Source organism: Mirounga leonina, unplaced genomic scaffold (genome assembly GCF_011800145.1).
Source record: "Mirounga leonina isolate KUSES-001 unplaced genomic scaffold, KU_Mleo_1.0 Mir_118, whole genome shotgun sequence".
Taxonomy (NCBI): domain Eukaryota; kingdom Metazoa; phylum Chordata; class Mammalia; order Carnivora; family Phocidae; genus Mirounga; species Mirounga leonina.
This window is the reverse complement of record NW_023270277.1, coordinates 6,602,187-6,625,849: the sequence shown is the minus strand read 5'-3', so window position 1 is coordinate 6,625,849 and position 23,663 is coordinate 6,602,187. Positions and strand designations below refer to the sequence as shown.

Below are 23,663 nucleotides of genomic sequence, written 5' to 3'. Positions count from 1 at the left end.
ACAGCTCAAGAGAGTCTTTTCTAAGGAAACACAAGAGGTGATTTAATGAGGATGTTCACGGCTGCCGCCTTTTATAGTAACAAGATATTAGACCTAATGAGAATGACAGTCCTGAGATCTAAATTATTGTGTTTCTATGCAATAAAACAGTGTTGGAGAATCCTGTTTAATGGCATACACTAAATGCAGAGGAAGCAGGTTACAAATTAGAAGTACCTGTGTTTCCATGTTGCTGACTGGTGCCTGGCTTAGCGTAGAAGGGGAGAACTTGACTTTATGGTGAGTAGCAGATGTGAGCGATGTACAGCGTGGACGGTCGTTATAAATACTGATGGGAACTAGGACTCGGGCTGCCTAGCTTCCTCACTGTTAGTGGCCTTGCAGGCCCGTGTCTTCCTTTTTTTTTGTTTTTAATTACTGTGTTAAGTTAACGAAAACCAAGGACACCAAGGTGTTCTGAGGATGCGTCCCCTCGGACCTCTCTGCGCTTACTGTCTGCATCGCTGCTGCCTGATGAGTGTGTGCAGGTGGGCCAGTGTCCGGGAGGGCTGAGCATGCAGCGCTGGGCAGCCCAGCCAGGACGCCTTCCCTGCCATCTTCAGGGCCCTCTGACATGTCTGTAGTGTTTGCTGTGGGGCTGACCTTTGACTGGATCTCTTCCTGTCTGCTCTACCTCTGCAGTGATAGGAACAGTCCTTGCTGTAAGAACTGTCAGTTCGAGACTGCCCAGAAGAAGTGCCAAGAGGCTATCAATGCCACTTGCAAAGGCGTGTCTTACTGCACAGGTGAGTCCTTCTGCTCGTTCTCTTGGGATACTTGGCTCCGGCGGATGTGTGTATGTTTGAAACAACACTGTGTTTCGTTCAGATGAAAACAGCCTTCAGAATCCTACTCCTTAGTTGGAGATGCACTTACCATTGGTCGGTGCCAGACCCGTCCTGCTTTCTCACTTGCCTTTCGTCCACTTGGTTTCCCTCACCTTCCTCTTACAGGCGGCACATGGAATGCGTTTAATGTTTGCCTGGCTATGTGTATTTCCATGAAATATGGGGGAGTGTTATTTTGTGTATATGTGTTTTTAACATGCCAGGATAATACTCGACTTCAGATCTTCTTTTAGACCATCTCACAGACCATCTGTCTTTGTCTATATCCATGTCTGTACATAGTTCATTGTTTGGGGCACCTGCTGAGTTTACTTATGTAGTGTATTGTACCCATCTGTTCACTAAGTGATGGCTCGGATTGCCTTCATCTTCTGGGTACCACAGAACTACGACAGACAATCTCCCATGCACCTTCCAGGTGTTGTAAGTGTTTCCTGGGTGCACGTGAAGGAGTGGAGTTGCTTGGTCATAGAAAGCAGCCCTACGTTGATCTCTCTAGAACAGCAGCCCTGGTGCGCCAGTAGGGTGTGCGGATTCCTGCATCCCAGTCTCCTTGTCAGCCCTCGCTGTCATCCAGATGGTCTTATTTTTTTGCCAGTCTGATGAATGTAAAGTGATCTCTCATCCGTATTTGCATGTTTCTTAAACATCTCCTATCTGTTAGCCATTTGGATTTTTCCTTTTGTAAATAGCCAATTCATATATGTGGTCTTTTTTTTTTTTTTTTTTAATTTAAAGTATTCTCCATGTCCAACATAGGACTTGAATTCACAACCCTGAGGTCAAGAGTTGCATGTTCTGGGGTGCGTAGGTGGTCCAGCTCTTGGTTTTGGCTCAGGTCACGATCTCAGGGTTTTGGTACCAAGCCCTGCATTGGGCTCTGCGCTCAGCAGGAAGTCTGAGATTCTCTCCCTCCCCTCTGCCCCTTTCCCTGATCATGTACACTCTCGTGCATTCTTGCGCTCTCTTCTCAAATAAACCTAAAAAAAAAAAAAAAAAAAGTCACACGCTCAAATGACTGAGCCAGCAGGGTGCCCCTATTTGGTTCACTTTTAAAAAATTTGGGTTTCCTGTCGTTTTGCTATCGTTGGAGGAGTCATTGTATGATGATTTAGTTGGTTTAAAAGTTGCATATACCTTCCTCCTATCTGTTGTCCGCCTTGGAACAGAAACTTTTTAAAGATTTTATTTTTATGTATTTATCAGAGAGAGAGGACAAGCAGAGGGAGTGGCAGGCGGAGGGAGAAGCAGACTCCCTGCTGAGCAGGGAGCCCGATGCGGGGCTCGATCCCAGGACCCTGGGATCATGACCTGAGCCAAAGCAGATGCTTAATGACTGAGCCACCCAGGCGACCTGTTCACCCATTTGAAGTGTACAGTTAGTGGTTTGTAAGGTGTTCGCGTTTGTGTAACCACTGGCAGTCAGTTAACGTCTTCATCACCCCAAAAAGAAACCCGTGTCCTGTAGCCATTCCTGAATCTCCTCATCACCGCCCCCCGCCCCCCAAGCCCCAGATAACCAGTAATCTACTTTTTGTCTCTGTGTATTTGCCTGTTCTGGACATTTCATATAAACAGAATCCTACAATATGTGGCCCTTTATAGCTGTCTTCTTTCATTCAGAGTCACGTTTTCAAGATTCATCCATGTCATAGCACGAAGCAGGACTTCATTTATTCTTACTGCTGAGTGATCACCCGTTGTGTTCGGATGTGCCACGTTTTGTTTCATTCATTCATCAGTTGATGGACTTTTGGATTATTCCCACTTTCCGATGATGAATAACACTGTTATGAACATTTGTGTGCAAGTTTTTGTGTGGTTGTATGTCTGTCTTTGCCCCGTCTGGACCCAGGAGCGGAATCGCTGGGTCGTATGGTAACTGTTCCATCGTTTGAGGAGCTGTGAAGCTGTTTTCCCCAGTGGCTGCGCCATTTTACATTCCCCCCAGCAGTGTCTGAGGCTTCCTCTTTGTCCACGTCCTCAGCAACACTTGTTGTCTTTTTGATTATAGCCTTCCCAGTGAAGCTTTCTCTCAGTTTGGTTTTTCCTTTGCCTTTTCAACGTGCATTTTATAAGATGCCGCTCGTGACTCTTGCATTCTGTCTATTGGCGTGACCACAGTTTGCCACTTGTCAGGAGCTGGAACAGTCCCAGTCAAGCTTCACACGAACATTTTCTAGCTGTGCTCAATGTTTCAGTCTTTATTTTAGTAGTAAAGCAGATTCAGAAAAATGTTCTTTTTCAATAAGCCTAAGCAAAGCAGTTTGAAAAACTTTATCCCTTCTTATCAAATAGCCTTTTGTTCCCTTGATATTTTATAGGAAGGAGCAGCTAGCAGAACATAAACTCATTATTAGGACTCAGCATTCACGACCAGCAGCGTCAGCATCACCTGGGACCTTGTTAGACATGGACGTTCTTGGCCCCCTCCACGCTCCCCCTGGGCCCCGTGCCCCAGGCAGCTCTGAGGACGGGCGCAGTGGTCTGCCCACTGGGTCTGATGCACCCTGAGCCTCGCGAGCCCGGGCAGCTAGGTGGCACTGTGTCTGTGATGATTTTCCTCTGTGTCTGATGCTGTGATTTTAGTCTTCTGAGCACAGATGTTCTGCAGATACTCACGGGGCATTTTGCACGTATGTGTTCGGGGCAGCAGAACAGACTGAAAATACCGTGGCAGCTCGGTGTCACCGTTGACGGGCGTGCTGCCCTTTTCCCACAGCCTGCTTTCAGCAGCAGCAAGCTTGTTACGTGCCTGTCCTGTTGGCACTGAGTGCCCAGTGCCATGAAGGGTTTCGTCAGACCGGAGGCACGTGTGATGTGCCCGCGTTAGTAGCGTATGGTGTATATTGGGTACTTCATGGAAGGCTGCTTTTGTTTGAGCCAGGGCAGGTTCCTTTAAGTTTCCTGTCACCATTCCACTGACTTTGAAGTCCGAGTTCTTTCAGACTCCATGGATTGGTCCCGTTCGTCAGGCGAAAGGCCAGGACTCCAGCTCTGGTCACCGTCCTCTGTTTGCATATAGTAGTTCTCTTCTTGTGGTCATGTTTAACTGTGTGTTGCTCATTTTCCAGAATGAGCCCCTCATTCCAGTGAGAAACTTGAATTTAACATCCTTCTGTGGCTTTTCTTTGTCTGGAAGAATCATTGGTTCATTTAAGAAATAATCTGTGGCGTACTTATGGTGTGTGGTAGGGATTCGACGTAAGTTGATTCATTAATAGATTTGATCTTTGCTTTCGTGGAGCTCACCAGTCCGAGAGGGGAACTGAAAACACATCATCACCTAGATGTAAATTGAGGGGCGCCTGGGTGGCTCAGTTAGCTGAATGCCCGACTCTTGATCTCAGCTCAGGTCTTTTTTTTTTTTTTAAGATTTTACTTATTTATTTGACACAGAGAGAGCACACAAGTAGGGGGAGTGGGAGAGGGAGAAGCAGGCTCTCTGTTGAGCAAGGAGCCCAATGTGAGGCTCGATCCCAGGACTCTGGGATCATGACCTGAGCCGAAGGCAGACGCTTAACCGACTGAGCCACCCAGGTGCCCTTCAGCTCAGGTCTTGATCTCAGGGTCATGAGTTTGAGCCCTGCTTTGGGTTCCCTGCTGGGCATGGACCCTACTTAAAAAAAAAAAAAGATGTAAATTGCAAAATGTGTGCTTGAAGGAGAGAAATAGCTCTAACGAAGGAGCACAGTGGGGTGAAAGTAGGGCCCCCGGAGGTCTGAAGGAGGTCTTTGAGCCAGATCTAAGGGTGAGAAATAGCCAGCCAGTGCCCCCACAGGGTGGAAACGAGAACATTATGGGTAGACTGAACAGCGTATGTTACGGTTCCGAGGGAGAGACCTTGGAGAGGTGAAGACATTGGAGGCCGGCTGAGGTGAGGGCTCGGGAGCGGCCACTGGTGAGGCTGGAGGGGCCCCGCCGGCTGTGAGCCTTCCTGCAGAGCTTGCTTTTCAGTCCGAGTGACCACTGGAATGTCTCTTTCGTAGCGTGTCTATATTATGTATCTATGTGTTCTGTTACACGTAGTTATGTGTCACAATAAAAAGGTAAAAGCAAAATGTTAGATAGTGGCTGAGGGGCAGTTTGGGAGCGCGGGGACCAGCACCGCGCAGGGCTGGGTACCCAGCCAGGCACCCGATGCTTATTGGCTGATGGATGTGCACCACTGGCCTTCTGCCCCCCTGGGCCACTTTGTACCCTTCGTGAAACACGGTGCTAACTTTTGTGAGCATCAGAGGCCTGCCCCATAGGACTGGTGGCCGTGGGACTCACGGTGACCTGTGTGCTTGCTGCGTGCTTCCAGGTAACAGCAGTGAGTGCCCCGCTCCTGGCAATGCTGCAGATGACACGGTGTGCTTGGACCTCGGCAAGTGTAAAGATGGGAAGTGCGTCCCCTTCTGTGAGAGGGAGCATCGGCTGGAGTCCTGTGCGTGTAACGGTGAGCACATGTCCGTGCTGCGTCCTTGCAGCAGGAGGGGAGATGGTCTGTGTCTGCCAGGCCCCGTCCCTCTCCGGGAGCCCAGCAGTACTCACTGCTCACTGCTGGCCGGGGCGGTGGGGAGAACCCAGACAGGGTTGGGAGGAGGGCAGGGTGGTCGGTGAGAACTCTCTGGCCTCAGATCCTGGCTCCTCCGTCTTGTCTGTGAAAACTGGCGCGTCGGTCTTCCTTCTTCATTTTCAGACCATGGGGCCGGCTTAGGGGTGGGAGAGGAGGGAATGTGGTTGCGGTTGGGTGGGTGGATGGAGGTCTGTCCTCGCTGCGCCCCGCCCGCCGTGTCTTAAACACCATGAAGGCAGGGGGGCCGTCTGCAGCTCACCGGCCGTGAGCTCGCACGCTCCTTCAGGACCTCAGCCAGAGAGCCCGCTCCAGGGTCTGACCCTGCCTGTCAGGGTGTTTGCTGTTGTCGCCAGGGTTGAGCCCGCTGCCCTCCGCTCCCTGCCAGATGTCTGGGGCAGGGGCCTCGCCTGGTGGTGGTTGGTGACATCATGCTGGCTTCTCAGACTTGTCCTCAGGTTTCCACCTTCTCTTTTTGGAACTCCTGGGTCTGAGAAGGGGCCTCAGGGACTGCCTGGGCTCCAAGCTTCCCGCCCTGCCTCACCTCAGGAGAGTTCTGTTGCTTTCACAACACCCCAGAAGTGAGAGCCGCTAGGTTGGGGACTCCCCATGTGCACAGTGGAGGAGGCGGCTCTTCCCGGGGGGACAGCACGTAAATACGGAAGATGACACACAGTAGATGCCAAATAAGTAATTTCCCAAGTGAGTGGCAGGAGGCTGGCGATGCCCTGGAGACACACACAGTAAATGCCCAGGAAATGCTTGATCAATGAATGAATGAGGAAAAGGTTTTTCTTTTCCCATTAAAGTGGTTTTGCTGGTTTTTGTGTTCTAGTTGATTTCAGTTTCTCCCAAGTGTAGCTATGGACTTCCTCTGGGTCACGTACTGTCCGGAGTTACGTTGCCAGTTGACTTTTTGGGCATTTCTGCTGTTGGTGTGCGTGCCACGTGGCTTATGTGATCCCCAGTTGGTTCCGTGACCCCACGTGCCGTGGGCGGTAGGTCTAGATGGAGGGCGTCTTGGTTCGGCTGCTGTGCATCTTGCGGCGGCCCCCTCCCGTCCGCGCTGGGCTGTCCTGTCCTGTCGCAGCTCTGCTGGTTCTCCCTGGAGCCTTGGTTCCCCACGGGTGTATTTGAAACGGAGACGCCAAGGGTTGAAATCAGCAGGGTCGCAAGAACGTTGGGATGAAGGGAAACATTGAGTATCATAAAGGACTTGAAGTAGAATACTTTGGCTTTTAATCTGTTAAAGGAAACTCTTTGGTGTAAATTGTTTTTACCTTGTGGCCTCTCTGAGGACCAAGGAGCCTGAACTCAGAAGTTAGTCTTTGGGGGTGAATGAGGGATAGGTTGCTATTGAAATGAAACATAAATGCATTCCCTTTCCCGTTGGGAGCAGGGTGGGGAGGAGGGGCGGGAAGGAGGAGCGTTGTGCCTGCACTCCAGCTGTCCATACGCTCCCTGGTTCTGTTCCAGAAACCGACAACTCGTGCAAGGTGTGCTGTAGGGACCCCTCGGGCCGGTGTGTGCCCTACGTTGACGCTGAACAGAAGAACTTATTCTTGAGAAAAGGGAAGCCCTGTACGGTGGGCTTCTGTGACATGAATGTGAGTATTTACATACGTACAGCTTTTTCTGTAACGGCCAGACGGGCAGTTTGATTTTGCCAGTGGAAGGGGTGCCGCCCGCCTCTGCAACCCACTGCCTGCTCTCGTGGGCACGGCTGTCTGGGGGAGGCTGTGGGGATGACCCGAGGGAAACCGGAGCGCTCGCTCTCCGCAGCAGGGGACCGAGTCCGGTGACTGGGTGGGACCTGCGGGGGCCTCTGTGGTAAAGTTGGTTCCTTTTAGGCAGTGAGTGTTAATTATTTGGTTTTCTAAACTAATTATAAAATTGACTAAGATTGTGAAGTTGCAAGTTTTGATTTTGAAACCAGTGCTGATACAGGAAAGACTAAGAGGTGGCTCGATGCACCTGCATCAGACCCTCTTATTCTCTAGAGAAACACATTTTATTCCTGCGGAGTCACAGAAGTGGATTTAAAGGCGTTAGGCCGGCTTTCCCAGGCAGTCTGGTTAGGTTCCTCCCGTTCTGTGTGCGCGGTGAGTAGAGCCCTCGCTAGAGTGCCCTGTCTTAAATTGGTTTTCGCAAGTTGCGTTTCCTGGGAATTCTAAATTCACTTATAAAAATGAACTGATTGTGGAAGTGTCAATGACAAGTATCCTACTTTCTTAAGTCGTGTGTCAAAAAATGGGTCCCCTGCAGGTTTGATGTTACGAAGCCTTCCGTGTCAGTTATTTGTACACAGCCATGCTGCTTCTAATGCAGTACTTTTCGGGGCAATGCTGTGTGTTCCCTGTTCATAGGGCAAGTGTGAGAAGCGAGTACAGGATGTCATCGAGCGATTTTGGGACTTCATTGACCAGCTGAGCATCAATACTTTCGGTAGGTGATTACCCTGGGTGTCTGTTTGCTTAGAGCTGAGCCGATTTCGGGGATGACAGGAGAGAAGTATGTTTTCAGATTAATACGCTCTAATCCTGCAGCAGCAGATGGAAATATTCACAGCTTTTGTTGAAACAACTTTGTCAGCTAAGATAAAATGGACTCCTAGCCATCCCCGTGTAGTGCGGATGCACAGATTTTCAGACAAGGAAAGTCCGTACTTTGTCAAAATACTTCTTAAAAAAATGAACACCTGACACCATAAGCATGGTTCAGTCCTGTAGGTTGTAAATCTGAATCCTATTTGATGTGGGCCTCAAAACAAACAGAAGTAGGTTTCAGATTTTGCAGAAGCAGCAATGTATTCTGTCTTGCAGGCTTCACAAAATCAGTCGCAAAAATAACACCCGGATAGCAGCAGCTTTGTCCTGGTAGGCATCCTTGTGAGCAGTAGCCTTCTCTATGCTTAGTCCCTGACACCATCACTCCAGGGATCGTGTTGAGCATTGTGTGATATCTCTTCCCCACATGGATATCGGGGCTGTGTCTGGAAGAGCACCCGCGGTTTGGGGCGGTGGTCCGGGCCGCCTCGGTGGTACCACCTGGCCGGCAGTCCGTGGCATGGGACACAACGAGAATATACTAAGAGCATTCAATTTTGAGCATCTAAAGTACTTGATCAAAACATTCACTGTTTGGAATTGTTCACAGGAAAGTTTTTAGCGGACAATATCGTAGGTTCCGTCCTGGTTTTCTCCTTGATATTTTGGATCCCCTTCAGCATTCTTGTCCATTGCGTGGTAAGTTGCCAACTTGCAGGTAATGAGACATTTTATTAGAATTTTGAGCAATTCCAACCTTATAACTTTCAGAAAAGATAAAATTTGTTCTTAGCAAGATCTGACCTGATGTTTCCAGTGGCATTTTTTGGGGTTATCCCCTGAGAAAAGTTTAGCTAATTGTTTTTTAAAAGAATTATGCTTTTTATATGTGGATATTTGTTCTCATACATAATTTGAGGAATGTTATACTTCCGAGCCCAGGAGGTTGTTTCATTGGATTTGCCTAGGACCTCTGAGTGAAGCTTTGAAACAAGAGCGTTTTAGACTTTGTTATAATAGAACAAATAACCTCAGCATTCCAGAGGTGGCGCCCCTCTACCATATAGATTCCTGACCTTATTGTATGGGGTATTAAATCTAGGAGCAATCTTTATTATTCTCCTTCAAAATGAGTAACAGCTAACAAGGTGAATTGGGCTCTAATAATAACTCCACGTGATTTATAAACTTGGGGACTTTATAAAACTCATCCTTACAACTCCATTCACCTTGCTTCTGTGGGAAAATGATTTGTCTGCTGTAGAGACGAGAAATCAGACCCAGGCTTCCAGGCTTGTGCTCTGGAACTCTTGGGCAGTGCCCCCTCATGTGAGCACGTGGAAGATTCCAGCACAGCTACCTCTCAAGAGTCTTTTTTTTTTTTTTTTTTTTTAAGATTTTATTTATTTGACAGGGAGAGAGAGAGAGCACAAACGGGGGGAGGAACAGAGGGAGAGGGAGAAGCAGACTCCCTGCCGAGCAGGGAGCCCAACGTGGGACTTGATCCCAGGACCCCAGGATCATGACCTGAACTGAAGGCAGATGCTTAACCAACTGAGCCACCCAGGCACTCCTTCTCAGGAGTCTTTACTTCCTCTGCTTCCTTCCCGGTTGTGCTGGGGCCCTCTCACTGAGCAGCTCTTCCTCAGGGTGGGGAGCATGGAGGGTGTGGGGAGGGAAATCTAGGGAACAGCCCTGCTAAAGCAAAGCTTGTGTTAAGGGGACACAGTAGGAGCTTTGACAGGTGGCCGAGAGTGCCACCAATTACTGTTGTTTTTACTGGCGAGGCCAATCTACTTTGCGTTGCAAGTTGCCATTGTGGACTGAGGCCTGACCCTTGGTTTTGGAGCAAAGCCGCTAGATAGGAGGGAGGGTGGTGCCCTGTCGCCGACCACAGAATGTGTGGGGGCAGCTGAGCTGGAAGCCAGGCCTAGAGTTTCGGGCTCCGCCTCCTGCCTTGCCCATAGTCCTCTGTTCCACGTTGGGATGGAAGCAGGTGTTCAGCCTTCTGCGGAAGTGTGATGGAGGGACTTCAGGCTGTTCCTCTAAGAATTTGGGCCACAGTAAACTCTGGAAACAGCTGAGTGTTGAGGCCATGGCGGGCTGGGGCATTTGGAGGCCAGCGCCAGGTGGACTGCCCGCAGCGTCCTTGACCCCCGGCAGCTGCCCCTGTGGTCAGCACTGCCCTGGTCTGACCCCTGCACACACAGGGACGTGCCTTTGGGGAAATCTCCCAGGAGAATTGTCCTTAAGCGTTCCCTGACTGGTTCCTTACTCGTGAAGTTTCCGTGAGAAAGTCTTCTCCTCTACTGCACCTGCTACTACTTGCCACACTCATGTTCTGAGGTGGTTCTTCGCTTAGGAGGAGCCTAAAGGGAGAGAGTGTGTAACTGAATTATTTGTAAGAATGACCTTTGCCTACTTGTTTTCCTTCTAGGATAAGAAGCTGGACAAGCAGTATGAGTCTCTGTCTCTGTTCCACCCCAGCGTAAGTACCCGTGTGCAGCAGTTCCTTCCAGGGCCTCCGGGTGGCCACCTCAGCGAGGGCTGGCAGCCCTTGCGGCTGTGCCGCCTTGGGCTGGTGGGAGGTCCTGTTGCAGTGGGAAGGCTCTAGGCTGGGACCTCCGTCGGTTGTGCGGATGGAGGTTTAAAGAGCTGCTCTGCCCTCTGCCCCCTGCCCCCTGACCCCCGGCCCCGATTGAGCTGTTCCGCGCTGACCTAATTTAATGTTTGGAGAACTTTCCCTGTCTTGGGATCCTGACTTGATAGGATTGTTTCTTGTGAGTGCTCTTTTGGGTCTTCAAATGGCCAGTTGTCAGGACATGTGGAAGGTGGGGGAGCCTCACCTCATGCTTTGCTTAGCGCGAGGGGGTCATGGTGCCCAGACTGTAGACGTGGGGGTGGGGTGGGGGGGGAGGTTGGAACTGTAGGACCTGGATCCGTCTTTGACTCCGTGTCTTTGCAGAACGTGGAAATGCTAAGCAGCATGGACTCGGCCTCGGTTCGCATCATCAAGCCCTTTCCTGTGCCCCAGACCCCCGGCCGCCCGCAGCCCCTGCAGACCGCCCCTGTGCCGCCCGTACCCGCGGCTCCCAAACTGGAGCCCCAGCGAATGGACACGATCCAGGAGGACCCCAGCACAGACTCGCACGTGGATGAGGACGGCTTCGAGAAGGATCCCTTCCCCAACAGCAGCAGTGCCGCCAAGTCCTTTGAGGACCTCACGGGCCGTCCGGTGACAAGAAGCGAGAAGGCCGCCTCCTTCAAGCTGCAGCGTCAGAACCGCGTGGGCAGCAAGGAGACCGAGTGCTAGGCTGGGCCTCCTGAGCGCGGGCTTCAGCACGCACAGGGTTTTTGTACGACGGACTTGAAATCCCTGCGTCCATTTTGTGAAGCTTTGGGAGAAATAAGGGACTTCACAGCAGATGCTGGTCATGTGTTTGGACTCCTTCACACACACAAATACTTGTGTGCTTAGGCCCTTGTCCTTTGGAAGAGGTAAGGTGAATCTAGCTTATTTTGAGGCTTTCAGGTTTTAGTTTTTTTGGCTTTCAAAATACCCTTCAACCTGTGGTGCAAAAGCAGAAAATACAGCTGGATTAGGTTATGAATATTTACATTTTTGTAAATTGACCTTTTTATTGAGAATAGCACTGATTAAGGAGATGATCAATTTTTTGTTTTTTATTTTATATACACTGTAATGATCCGCTGACTATCAGGAGGCATTTAGCAGTTACTTGTGAGGATAACTGGAACACAGATTTTATTTTTTTGCCTTCAGGTAAAGACAAAGGAGAGAAAACGGAGTTACACATTCTTTCCAAAGTGTGGGTTCTGTTTTTAGGCATTACCCAGAGCTTTTAGCAGCAGGGAGAATCACCCAGCTTATTCCCAAAGATAGATGTGTTAATACGGTTTTTCGGATTCTAAGAATTAAAACACAATCTAGCTTACAGGTAGCCAAATTGAATTTACAGAATCCTGCCAACTGCTCAGGGCCCCAATGTGCCCGGCAGTTTTTGTTTTCTAAGTTTATCTAGTACTGTTGCCGTGTTCGTAAAGGGCTCGCCATTCACAAAACCGAAACAACTTCAAAATGAGAGCATGGTTTCCTAGTGGCCAAGAAGTACGTGAGCTAGTTCTCCCCAAAGAACGGTGGCCTTGAAAGGCCGAGGCGTTGTGCTGAGCGGGGGGCGGCACGCTGCCTCTCTCGGGCCTGCGGCTCCCCCCCGCCGGTTCCTGAAAACCCCTGGTGGTGACCTGGAGGTGGACCCTGCATCCCTTCTTGCTTTAGTGCTTCGGGACTGTGTGCATTTACTTTGTGAAGGATAAAAATCATCAAATTGAACTCTGATTTCCTTAAAATTATAGTTAAAAGCTTTCCCCCCCCAAGTACTGAAATGTGCTCATAGCCAACACATTCTAACGGAGATAATTTGTAAATTTTGAGGGCAATTAACTGAACCTGTGATAAATCGAATCTTTCCTTCTAAGGACGTTTCTTATGCAGATGCCTGTTACACTAATACTTGAACTTATACCTTGTGGTGTTTGCTGTCTTAACTAGTCCTGATACAGTTTAGTTACACTTTCGGAATCTGATAGAAGGTGAGTGGGTGTATGTGAGAGTGAACAGTTCCCAGCTCAATGTAAGAAAACTTTTTTATAAAATTGTGACTTTTTAAACAAATTTGTCTTTACCTTTTTTCCACGTATAAACAAGCCGCCCAGGGCTGGTTCCGTAGCTGGGGCACTGAGGACACCTGCCTCGGTCAGGTATTACCACACAATGTACCGAGGTGCAGAGCTCCCCTGAAAATTCTAACGTTTTTATTAATCTCGGTGGCAGAGGTTCAGTGGTTTTTATTCCAAGGTCCTGAGCAAAGGTCTGATCACTTATCTCGGGATCTCTGCCGCATGGTTTTCGGCGGCTAGCGGTCCCCATCTCCCAGAAGGCTCAGTTCCGGTTTGGCTTCTGCTACGTCTCGCCAGTACGGGAGCAGCAACGGCAAGGACGAGACTTTCTTCTCTATCAGGGGCCAAAGGTGGGAGAACAAAAACTCATTTCCCTTTGGTGACAAGTGCAGTCCATCCGACAGATAGGATGAGAAGTCCTGCAAGGGAGGAGAGCACAGTTAAACTGGGGGGGCCCGCTGGTCGCCACCCCTTTGTGAGGTGCGGGCTCGCTGCCCGGTACGCACTGGGCGCCGTGAACCGCGTACCATCCGGCGCCCACCCGAGCCATCCTTCCAGCTCCTCCGACGGCAGAGGCCGAACAAGTGAACACGGTGCATTAACAGAAACTCGACCTGCTGGTAGAAGAGCCCAGGGCCCTGGGTGCCACACGGTTTCTGACTCCCCCGGTCTAGCTAGGAGGCGGACGGGTGGGTCGTTAGGTGGAAGGAACCCCGAGGAGCAGCCTTCGCCCTAAGCCGAGCCCCCGTCCCTGCGGCCCAGCTGGTCCACAACTCTGCCAGACCAGGGCCTCCCCAGGCCTCGGTGCTCCTCTCTGCCATTTTGGAGACGATCTCTCAGGAAAGCCCACCCCCACCCCCCATTCTAGAAATCTCAAAGGACACAGTAGCGGGCAGTTCCCTTTTCTGGAGCAGTATAGCCTTCCCAAACTTCCTGGATGGACGTTCAACCCAGACGAAGCCAGGACTCTGCATGCTGTCCCCTGCTGCTCCTGGCCTGGGAAACCACAGGAGGGCTGAAGCGCGGGGGCTGCTGGGTCCTGTGACCCGTAACTACAGGAAAGCGTCAGACTGCCTTCCTCGTACCGCTCTGCGTGGGGGCCAGCTTTCACCTTTTATAGTTGTAAGTGGGCTTTCTGGCTTTAAACAAAATATTTAGAACTACCTAGCTCAAGCCAGGATTTTTAGCTACCACCCTGTCTTGCTTAAATTCATCGTTGTACCTTTTAATAAGTTTTACAATAGGGGGTGGGAGTGCTAAAAGAATTTGGCCTGAATGTCCTTAATATGAACCATTTTTGGCTCATTTATTTCACTCTGTGCTCACTCCTGACTGTTCAAGGGGTCCCGGAGAAGGATGGCAGCTGCTGGGTCCAGCAGAGGAACCAGGCCAGGCAAGCCCCCTCCCCCCTCCCCCCCAGCTTTCTGGTTTAATCGGTGAAAGCAACAAGGGTCGTTGCTTTACTCAGAGCCACTCTAGGCAGAGCCACACAGAGCGGGGTCCCGTCTGTCGGATCCTGCTCACCCCAAGGCCCGAGCCAGCCCCGTACCTGAGAGTCCTTCTGCATCAGGGTCCACAGGTCAAGCACATCGACCCCACAGTCTTGGGCTACCTGTAAGCAGGCGCCCGCGTATTCGCCAACAACCGAGTTCAGACGATTTAATTTGCAGCCTGTTGAGAGAGCGCGTGGGTGGCAGCTGGCCTGGGCCGGCCATGCTTGGTGCACAGGCACGGACCGCCGGACCCGGTTGGGGGACGATGGTCCCCGTGTGCTGCGCTACCTGGCACGGGACCATGGGGACGAGGGGACGGTGGCTGGTCACCGCAGGGGACACGGAACGGAAATGCAGAGGCAGGAGAGGCCGGCGGCAGCCGTCGGGACCCAGAGGCTAGGAAGGGGGACGCCGGGCCGAGACCCCTGAATCTGGATGTGAGGAGAGGCCCCCGCACTGGAGTGAAGCTCACTGGGGTTCAGCCCGAGAAGGGCAGAGCCGGGAGGGGCTGCGGAGGCTCGTTCTCCGCAACTATCGTGGGCTGGGCGGGCGGCTCCCTCCCCGCCACCGGTGCCGAGACGGAAACGGACGGGCCTGTCTTCCCGAGAACGTCCTCGCAGCCTGTGGCTCGGGAACCGGGCTGCTGAACCGTCTGTGGTTCTCCACCGGGCCTCCACCCACGTCTACGGAAGTGAAACAAGTCTCACGAAACGATGCCTACTGTGCCCCAGATCCTGATTTTTTTCTATTCCATTCAAAAAAAGGTCACTCGCTCGGTTTCATGAGCCCCGAAAGGGTTGTGGCCTGTGGTCTGCGAAGCGCTGCCGAAGCTCTAACTGGCACTCTGCTCGTCCAGGCTTAGCACAGACTTGCGAGCTCACAAGCCCTCACAGGAGGATGGCCGCTGGGGGGTCCCCGCTTTGCCCTCCGGAGCAAACGACAGGGCAATTCGTCCACTTCCCGCGACTGCCCTTCAGATGTCTGCCGCCAGCGGGCCTGGCCCCTTCCTCCCTATCTGTCCTCTTCTTCAGGGTAAACTTGCCCTATTTACCTCCTATGGGGAACTTTCTGGACATCTCAAGATTCTGCTTCTGTACTTTCAACAGACTGTTTCAATATGTCTGTTAGACCGTTAATCACATTGTGGCAAGTTATCTATTGACGGGCCCACTGCCCTCCCTAGTGCAACAGGCAGGTACTGGGTTCCGGGGCACCCGGCCAGGTCCTGGCTTAGCACCTAAAAGTACAAGGATGAACAGCGGTGGCGACAAAAGTGCCTCCCGGTGCGGCCGGGCAGAAACCTGGCGCTGGCAGGCGGAGAGCTGCGCCCGCAGAGGAGCCCGCGGTCGGGGAGGAGGAGGAGGGGTGCCGGCACAGGGCACAGGCAGGGCTGCGCGGACAAAGGGCAGAGCAGCGGCCTCGGCAGCTCGCACTGCTGGGAGGCCCGGGGGACGCCCCCACGCGCCGCAGGCTGTCGGACTCGGCCGCGCTTGGGGTCCGGCGGGAGCAGGCCACGCCGCCCCAGCCACGGCGAGTCCCGCGCCCGGCCGCGGGGCGCCCCCAGGCTCGGTGTCCTCGCGGGCCCGGAAGCCGGCGCGCATACCTTGCAGGAGGCACTCCTGCTCCCAGGCGGCCTCACAGAGCGGGGGCGGCGTGATGAGGACGACGCGGCTGCGGGGGACGCCGGCCTCCTGCAGGTACCCCACCATGCTCTCTAAGTTGGCCACGTACTCGGCCAGCGGGATGTGTTGCTTGGGGTTCTCGTCTGTTCGGGAGGAACACGGATACTCCAAATGCACCTTGTTACGAGGGAGCGCAGTTAAGAGTAAGACGAGTTCACAGATCCGCGGGACTCCTGATGGCGCCGGGCAGGCTGAGCCCCGAGGACAGAAACGGGGGCGGGGGGCGCAGGACCCGGCTCTTCACACGGCGGACGTCACACGGCAGACCGCCGAGGCTCCCGCTGGCCACGAGTCTGCGGCCGCGCGCCATCCGAGCCGGGGCCCTGGCACACACGCTCGACCTTCCCCGGGCTTCGGTCTCCTCCCTGGTAACACGCCGATAACCGGCTCTCCCTGACGGGTGTGGAAGGGACCTCGGCGAAGCGTGGGAGGCACTAGAGCAAGGCGCCACCACACCGGAAGCACTCGCTCTTGCCACCACTCCCGCCGAGCCTGCAGAGGGTCATTCCTAACGGGCTCACAGGCAAGTATCCCAAGACTCACTGCAGCCATTTTCCAAGCCACATGTAAGTATAATCGTAGGAGCAAAATAAAATCACCCGTGATCCTACCACCCAGAACACCACGGGTGGCACTTGGATCTACTTCTCATCTTTTCCATGTTGATACGTATACTTTAAAAAACAAATACACCGTGGGGCGCCCGGGTGGCTCAGTCGTTAAGCGTCTGCCTTCAGCTCAGGTCATGATCCCAGGGTCCTGGGATCGAGCCCCACATCAGGCTCCCTGCTCCGCAGGAAGCCTGCTTCCCCCTCTCTCGCTCCCCCTGCTTGTGTTCCCTCTCTCGCTGTGTCTCTGTCAAATAAATAAAATCTTAAAAACAAAACAAAACAAACCTACAAAGATCTTTGTTCTTATGGAGCTCACATATTTAAAACACACACACACACTGGGATGACACTGAAGATACATAACCATACTGTTCTTTTTTCACATAATGTTATATTACGGGCATTTCTGTGTCCATTAGTAGCCCTCAAAAACATGGTTAGTTGTTGCGTGACCAGCTTGATGCGTCTACTTTACCACATGGCACCCTAATGCCTGCCATTCCAAATACCATCCCAGGCGTCTGCACATCTGCCTGCTGCATTACTGAGTATTAGGCTGGATTTCTAGATGGGGTGCATGCCGTCAAGTGTCTTTCCGGAAAGATCACAAGTTTCCCCACCAGTTACGGAAGAGCGTGCCCATTTCACTCCACACTCAGCAGCTCTAAGTATTAGTGCTTAAAAAATACTTTCCAGGGTGCCTGGGTGGCTCATTCGGTTAAGTGCCTGACTCTTGGTTTCTGCCAGGTCGTGATCTCAGGATCGTGAGATCGGGCCCTGTGTCGGGCTCACCCGCTGGGTATGGAGCCTACTTAAGATTCTGCCTCTCCACGGCGCCTGGGTGGCTCAGTCAGTTAAGCATCTGCCTTTAGCTCAGGTCACAATCCCAGAGTCCTGGGATCAAGCCCCACATCAGGCTCCCTGCTTAGTAGGGAGCGTGCTTCTCCCTCTGCCCCTCACCCTGCTTGTGCTCTCGCTCTCTCTGCGCCGCCCCCCCCCCACATGTGTGTGGTCACGCTCTCAAAACAAAACACAGCTAAAGATGAATTAGGAAAACAAGAATGCTTTTACCTTTCAGCGCACTGTCATTGGCACCAAAGAAAATTGTAACTGCTACTGGGCTGTCCAGACTGTTCCCTTTCCTGATTAATCTTGGAAGGATGATTTTGGCCCATCTGGTATTGTAACCTGAAAATCCACGATTCAGAACATCACATTTTCTGAAATGAAGAATTTAAAAAAAAAAGATGAATTGTGAGCAAAGAACGGTTTCTAGTCCATCGGCAGTGAACCCCCAAGTGTGTGCCCTCCAGGCTGTGGGACCTGCTGATGTCGTGCAGCTCTGATGTACTTTCACTTTGTTTAAAGTTTATTTCAGTCATCTCTACACCCAACGTGGGGCTTGAACTCATGACCCCGAGATCAAGAGTCGCAGGCTCTTCGGACTGAGCCAGCCGGGCGCCTCTGCCGTGCTTTCACTTGGAGAAGAGCATTAACGTAGTTGAACATGCTGTCCTTAAAGTCTTTCCAAGATCTAGGTCGTCTTTCCTTGACAAGAGGGGTTATGAATAGCCGAGCAAAGGGGCCGGCATCACGTCTGCGGACTCGCGCGTGGCGGGGGCTGGGGTCCTGTCACAGGGTCCTCACAGCAGACAGGTGTTAATCTGAGCAAGCATCTTGGGTGGAAAGTCACTAACAAGCTGGAGCTCAAGGGTAACAACGGTTCGTCAGCGGGGGGAGAGGGTATCTATACAGAAGATTTCTGAGACTTTTTACAGACTTAAGAGGCATTTTAGGGGTGCAGCAAATCGAAAGGAACACAGAGCTCCTGCATACTCCTGCCCCCCACATGCAGAGCCTCCCCAACTATCAACAGCCCCCCGTCCCCGAGAGGCACATTTGTTGTAGGTGATGAACCTACACTCACACATCATTCTCAGTATCCCCCCATGGTTTTGATTCAATCACATATACACACACACACACACACACGTATGTATATATAGTGTTTCAGTATATTTTGCCTTCTTAAAAACGCATGGTTTGATTCGCAGTACTGTAGGCTACAAGGAAAAGACCATGGATCTTGAGCTAGTTGCCTGGATTTGTGTCCCTGTTCCTTTACTTAGTGGCCGGGACCCCTGGTGTGTTTGCAGACGCTTAAAGTTGTCCATAAAATTTTAAAAACCCCTCAGAGTCCAACTTCTGGTTAGCAAACCGACGTGGCTTACTTCGGTGTATAGTTCCCATTCCTACATCTCAGCAGAGAACACGGGCCTACAAGGCCAGGGAACAGAGGCTGAGACAACCGGAGACTTGGTTTGCTGCTACTCGAAAAGCTCTGAAAATGTTTAAATCTTGGGGACAACAATAACAAAATTCAGCCACATTTATTTCTAAGTGTGATTTCTTGGTGTTTTTCATGCATAATCGTTACAAAAAGCTGACTAGCCATTTTAAAGACTCAATTTAAATGGAATACTCTTAGGGCGCCTGGGTGGCTCAGTTAGTTAATCGTCCAACTCTTGATCTCAGCTCAGGTCTTGATCTCAGGGTCATGGGTTTAAGCCTGTGTTGGGCTCCATGCTGGGCATGGAGCCTACTTAAAAAAAAAAAAAAAAAGAATACCCTAGAATTTTGATGAGTCTGTTTTACATTCCCTCCAATGGTTTACTCACTGCAATGCTTAAAAAACCAGAAGGCAAGGCAGCTTGCTCCCTAAGGCCTGTGTGATGTGGCAGGAAAGCTGAAAGTCTGGAATCAGAGCAGCCAGGGTCTGGACCTCCCTGCCCTTGACTACCAGATCTGGCCTTGGCCATTTACCTAATTTCTCTGAGCTTCAGGCTCCCCAACTGCAAAAGATGAACATAATACCTAATCTGCTAGGCAGTGTGAAGATTAAAAGTAACCAGACACACATAAGGAGCTCAATAAACAGCAGCCATTACATATTGAAAAAAAAAATCATTAGGATAAGGCTATGAACTAGGAAAAAAGTGCGAGTGAGTGAGGCCCAGGGTTGAAACTGTTACAGTTCCCTTCTGAAAGGGGAAGGCTAACTGAATTTCTCTGGCTTGAACAGTATCATTAATAGTGCCCAACTTATTCCAAAGGCTACAGAAACTGGCACATTAAGAAAGACTTTTAGGGGCGCCTGGGTGGCTCAGTTGGTTAAGCGTCTGCCTTCGGCTCAGGTCATGATCCCAGGGTCCTGGGATCGAGCCCCACATCGGGTTCCCTGCTCAGCAGGGAGCCTGCTTCTCCCTCTCCCCCTGCTTGTGCTTGCTTTCTATCAAATAAATAAGAAAAAAGAAAGACTTTTACTTAAATTCATGGCTAATAACAAGTATTTAAGTTCAGATGAAGAGGGAAAGGGTAAGAACGAACTGAAAGATTCCTTGCCGAACAACCCAGCTCCAGGAGATTGCCTTCCAGAAACAATGTAGATTAAGCCATTTTATAAACCAGGCAGGGGCCTATCTTTAAAAGCAAACAGCAGAAGCTTTTAAAAACTGAAAAAGCTGAGTTTATTCTAACTCCTTTAAGTCCTTAAAGTATTTTAAAGAAATACTGCGATAAGGCTAAAAAAAACCAATGAAAATATGTCAATAAATTTTAAAAGGATTTAAATAGATTTAAGAATTATTAAAATGCTTTTATAATGCTAAAACGTAAAAGATGTCCCTATGGGACACAATGATGTATTTTAGATTACTATCCATGTAGTTACAGTGAGGTACCTCTTTACAACTTGGAAACTGGGTTACATTTAACACTGAATCGGTCCACCTGAAACCAACATAACACTGTATGTTAATTACACTTCAAAAAAAAAAAACCCCAAAGGGCTGTGAATCAGTTCAGGGCTGTGCAGATGGCTGAAGCTGACATTAAAAATTCACGGGGGTGGGGGTGGGGGTGGGGGTGGGTAGGGAGGGGCTCAGGTGGTTCAGTGGGTGGATCTTCTGACTCTGGGTTTCCCCTCAGGTCCTGATCTTGGGGTTGTGAGATCGAGCCCTGTCCCTGCCCCTCCACATTCAGCGGGGAGTCTGCCTGTGCCTCTCTGCCCCTCCCCCCACTGGCGCATTCTCTCTCTGCAATAAATCTTTAAAAAGAAAATTCACCCTAAGTGTTCACACAGCTGAAGAAAATGTCCACCTAAGGGGCAGCTGTTTGGCGGTGGAAGAGGAAGAACCCAGTTCCAGCGCTAAAAAAGGACGGTGGATGTAACTGCCTGGTCTCTCGGCCCCCAGTGCCAGTCAGCGCCAACCACAGCCCCCTAGTTTGCCCGGCGGTTCAGGACCACGGGCTCTGGAGCCGGGCCACCTGCCACTTCTTAGCTAAATGACCTTGTCAAAACCCCTCTCCACCTCATTCTTCTCAGCTAGAAGATGGATCGGAGACTCACTCACTCTGTATTACAGGGTAGTTGTAAAGATTAAATGAGTCAATACGCATAAAGCATTTTAGTTTCTGGCACTTGGTAAGCATTCAGTAAAACTTAGCGACAATCCTTCCGTTTTACAGAAGGGAAAACCGGTGATACTTTCATATTTCTAGATTAAGTCCACTTAAATAGGGAAAGCATTTGGGAACAGAAAAAGCCAAGTCAAATTTTTCATTTCTAGTTTAGGGGATAAAAATGAAGGAGAAAGTGAAGACATTTTAAAACACATTTCACATTTGGAAATAAAATATATTTTCTTGGTGTGTTTATTATACTGGTGAAGAAATTATCAAGTATTAATAAGCTGGTAGTACATCCAGCTTATTTCTTCTAAAGGAGAGACAAAACTCCTGACCAGTATACTGATACTCTAAATACTTGTGTTTACTGTTTTTAATGTGGAAAATATTTCTAAGTATTTTTTAACCTCTTGAATTGGAGCAGTGTTTCCCTTTTGATGACTTCCTTAGCATATGCTTACCTTAAGTCTGGCAAATAAAATGCCCAAATCATCACTATTTCTAATATATATATATTTTAAGATTTTATTTATTTGTTTGACAGAGAGAGACACAGCGAGAGCAGGAACACAAGCAGGGCGAGTGGGAGAGGGAGAAGCGGGCTTCCCACTGAGCAGGGAGCCCAAAGCGGGGCTCCATCCCAGGACCCTGGGATCATGACCTGAACCGAAGGCAGACGCTTAACGACTGAGCCACCCAGGCGCCCCTATTTCTAATACATTTCATAGAGAGAATTTGGGGGACAAAAACCTCTATCCAAAAATGATGCTAACTTTGGTTTATGAATATACTTTGCTTTCTTTCAATCGAATTCCTTACTACTCGTTTAAATCATATCCACAGTAATACCTGCAAAAAAAAAAAAAAAACTTCCTCAGATGGTGAATAACTGTGTTTGTTTGGCTCCAAACCCAGTATCTTTTCCACAACTTTTAGGGTTTTATTTCACATCCAGCAGAACTTTTGCTGAATCCTGAGCACCTGCCCTTCCTCCTTCCCTCCCCCAACCCTGTACACTAACCGGGAAAGGCCCACAAAGATGAAGAAAGGAGGAATTTACGGTTTGAAACTGTATCATTCACTCTGTCTTCTGAGATGCAGTTATAGTTTTCCATCAATAAGCACTCGAGTATCAATCTAGAAACTATTCTCACCTGACCAGCCTGTCAGCCAGTGATGCTCCCCATCCACCCTGCTGGAAAGAAAACTGAAAAAGGAAAAGTCCATTACTACTTATCGATGTAATTAGCACACTTTAGAAAGGGACATTTTGGTCATCAACTCCTTTTGTTTTCCTCTCATCCCCCCTGACTTTTTGGCCTTCATCATTTGCTTCGCTCAGAGGTCATTTTAGGAATTACTACAGCTAAACCTCAGCAGCACTCTGGGAGTTAGAGGGAGTTTTCTTCCCTATCAATTGGATTTGAGCCAGTCATCTGCATTTTATTGAGAATATTAGAGTCATTTTTACTTAGAACAGCTACTTAAATTTATGTACAAGAGATAAAATCAATTGTATGTTCAGTTAGGAAGCGAGATCCATGCTGTACCACATTTCCATACTTGAAAAGAATGAGGAAGTTAATTACAGAATTCAGGCGGTGAACCTTTTTTAAATACACATTCCTATAAGTTTGGAAAGCCCTTACTGCCCTTCTTGCCTAAAAATGGGCACAAACACAGAAAACTGGTTGAGGAAGTCATGTCTGAAGAGACAAATAAGAAAACAAACACAAACACCACGGGAGTAATTTTTTTAAAGTGTACTTCCTCCCTGAAGTAGAACATACATTTTTCCTTAATATGGGTTGAAATGATCGTGGGTGAAAAGGTCACCTACTACGTTATTCTTGGGGACATTTTGTCCAAGATCAGCTTGTTCGGCCAGGGGAAGCAGAGGGAGCTCGTTCCCAGTGGAACGGGCTGCACAAACCCTCAGCAGGTGGTTCAGCCGCCACCGCGCTCCCGCAGGTGACCCTCCCCGGAAGCGCCGCGCGGGACACAACGTGCCGCCCGTGCTGCGAGCGACCAAAGGAGGTTTCGTGGAAAAGGAAGACTCTAAGATGAAGACACCGCGCCCCTACCTGTACAGGTCTCCCGACTCGCCCTAAAACTGACGGGAAGCCGGGAACTCGGGCTCTGTCACGCCCAGGGCGCGGCCTGGGCCGGTCACCTCACTTCGCGGCTCCTCACCTCTCCCGCGAACCAGGCTCCGCGAAACGGCTGTGCAAGCGCGGCGCCACCCTCACCGTTACCCTGAAGCCAGGAGCGACCGGAGACGGGAAGCCCTGCCGGGGGGCTCCGAACGGCCGCTGGAGGCGGCTGCTGCCGGAGGCTGCAGGCATCCCCGAACAGATCCCGCCACCGGGCGCTCCGCCTTCGGGGCAGCCCGTGCCGGGGGAGGCGGGGTGCAGGGAGGTGACCTTGATAACCGCGGGGCAGACGGGAGGACGGGAGCCCGGTGCGGAGGACAGCCGGTGAGCTGGGGCCGTGGGCGCCCAAGCGACCCGCCATGTGAGGACCGAGCGGCGGTACCTGGGTGATGGAGTCTCCGAAGAGCAACAACCGCGGCCAGAGCAGAGCGCAAACGCCGCTCGCCGCCTCGCACAGCGCCATATTGCCCGCCGGCCGAGAGGCGGGGCCAGGCCGGATATCCGGGGCGGGGCGAGCGGCCGGGGGCGGGGCCGCCCGCGGAGCTGGGGGCGGGGCCGCCCGCGGAGC

At 50.8% G+C, this 23,663-nt stretch overlaps 2 protein-coding genes across 2 annotated transcripts in view; one reads left to right on the top strand and one right to left on the bottom strand.

The window, feature by feature from the left end:
• Positions 1-12,680, top strand: part of LOC118007360 (disintegrin and metalloproteinase domain-containing protein 17) — a 51,253-nt gene extending 38,573 nt beyond the window's left edge. Inside the window, exons 13-19 of the mRNA XM_035000422.1 lie at positions 682-785; positions 5,194-5,328; positions 6,922-7,052; positions 7,812-7,890; positions 8,602-8,690; positions 10,429-10,479; positions 10,957-12,680. Coding sequence (XP_034856313.1) covers positions 682-785; positions 5,194-5,328; positions 6,922-7,052; positions 7,812-7,890; positions 8,602-8,690; positions 10,429-10,479; positions 10,957-11,304 — 937 coding nt within the window. The 3' untranslated portion in view covers positions 11,305-12,680. The remainder of the gene's footprint in view (positions 1-681; positions 786-5,193; positions 5,329-6,921; positions 7,053-7,811; positions 7,891-8,601; positions 8,691-10,428; positions 10,480-10,956) is intronic.
• Positions 12,681-12,802: 122 nt separating this feature from the next.
• On the bottom strand, positions 12,803-23,577 carry LOC118007359 (isoamyl acetate-hydrolyzing esterase 1 homolog). Its single transcript, XM_035000421.1, has 6 exons — positions 23,478-23,577; positions 22,097-22,149; positions 17,547-17,695; positions 15,786-15,947; positions 14,239-14,360; positions 12,803-13,108 (listed from the first exon to the last, which is right to left on the bottom strand). Exons 1-6 carry the CDS (start codon positions 23,556-23,558, stop codon positions 12,926-12,928), a joined length of 750 nt encoding a protein of 249 aa, XP_034856312.1. The 5' UTR covers positions 23,559-23,577; the 3' UTR covers positions 12,803-12,925.
• Between the last annotated feature and the right edge of the window lie 86 nt (positions 23,578-23,663).

Excerpts from the sequence above, each read along its gene's own strand:
- LOC118007359 (XM_035000421.1), bottom strand. The coding sequence starts at position 23,558 with ATGGCGCTGTGCGAGGCGGCGAGCGGCGTTTGCGCTCTGCTCTGGCCG. Across the intron at positions 22,150-23,477 it reads TCGGAGACTCCATCACCCAG|TTTTCTTTCCAGCAGGGTGG; the intron begins GTACCGCCGCTC and ends TTCCTTTTTCAG. Across the intron at positions 14,361-15,785 it reads GCAGGAGTGCCTCCTGCAAG|GCTGCAAATTAAATCGTCTG; the intron begins GTATGCGCGCCG and ends CTCTCTCAACAG.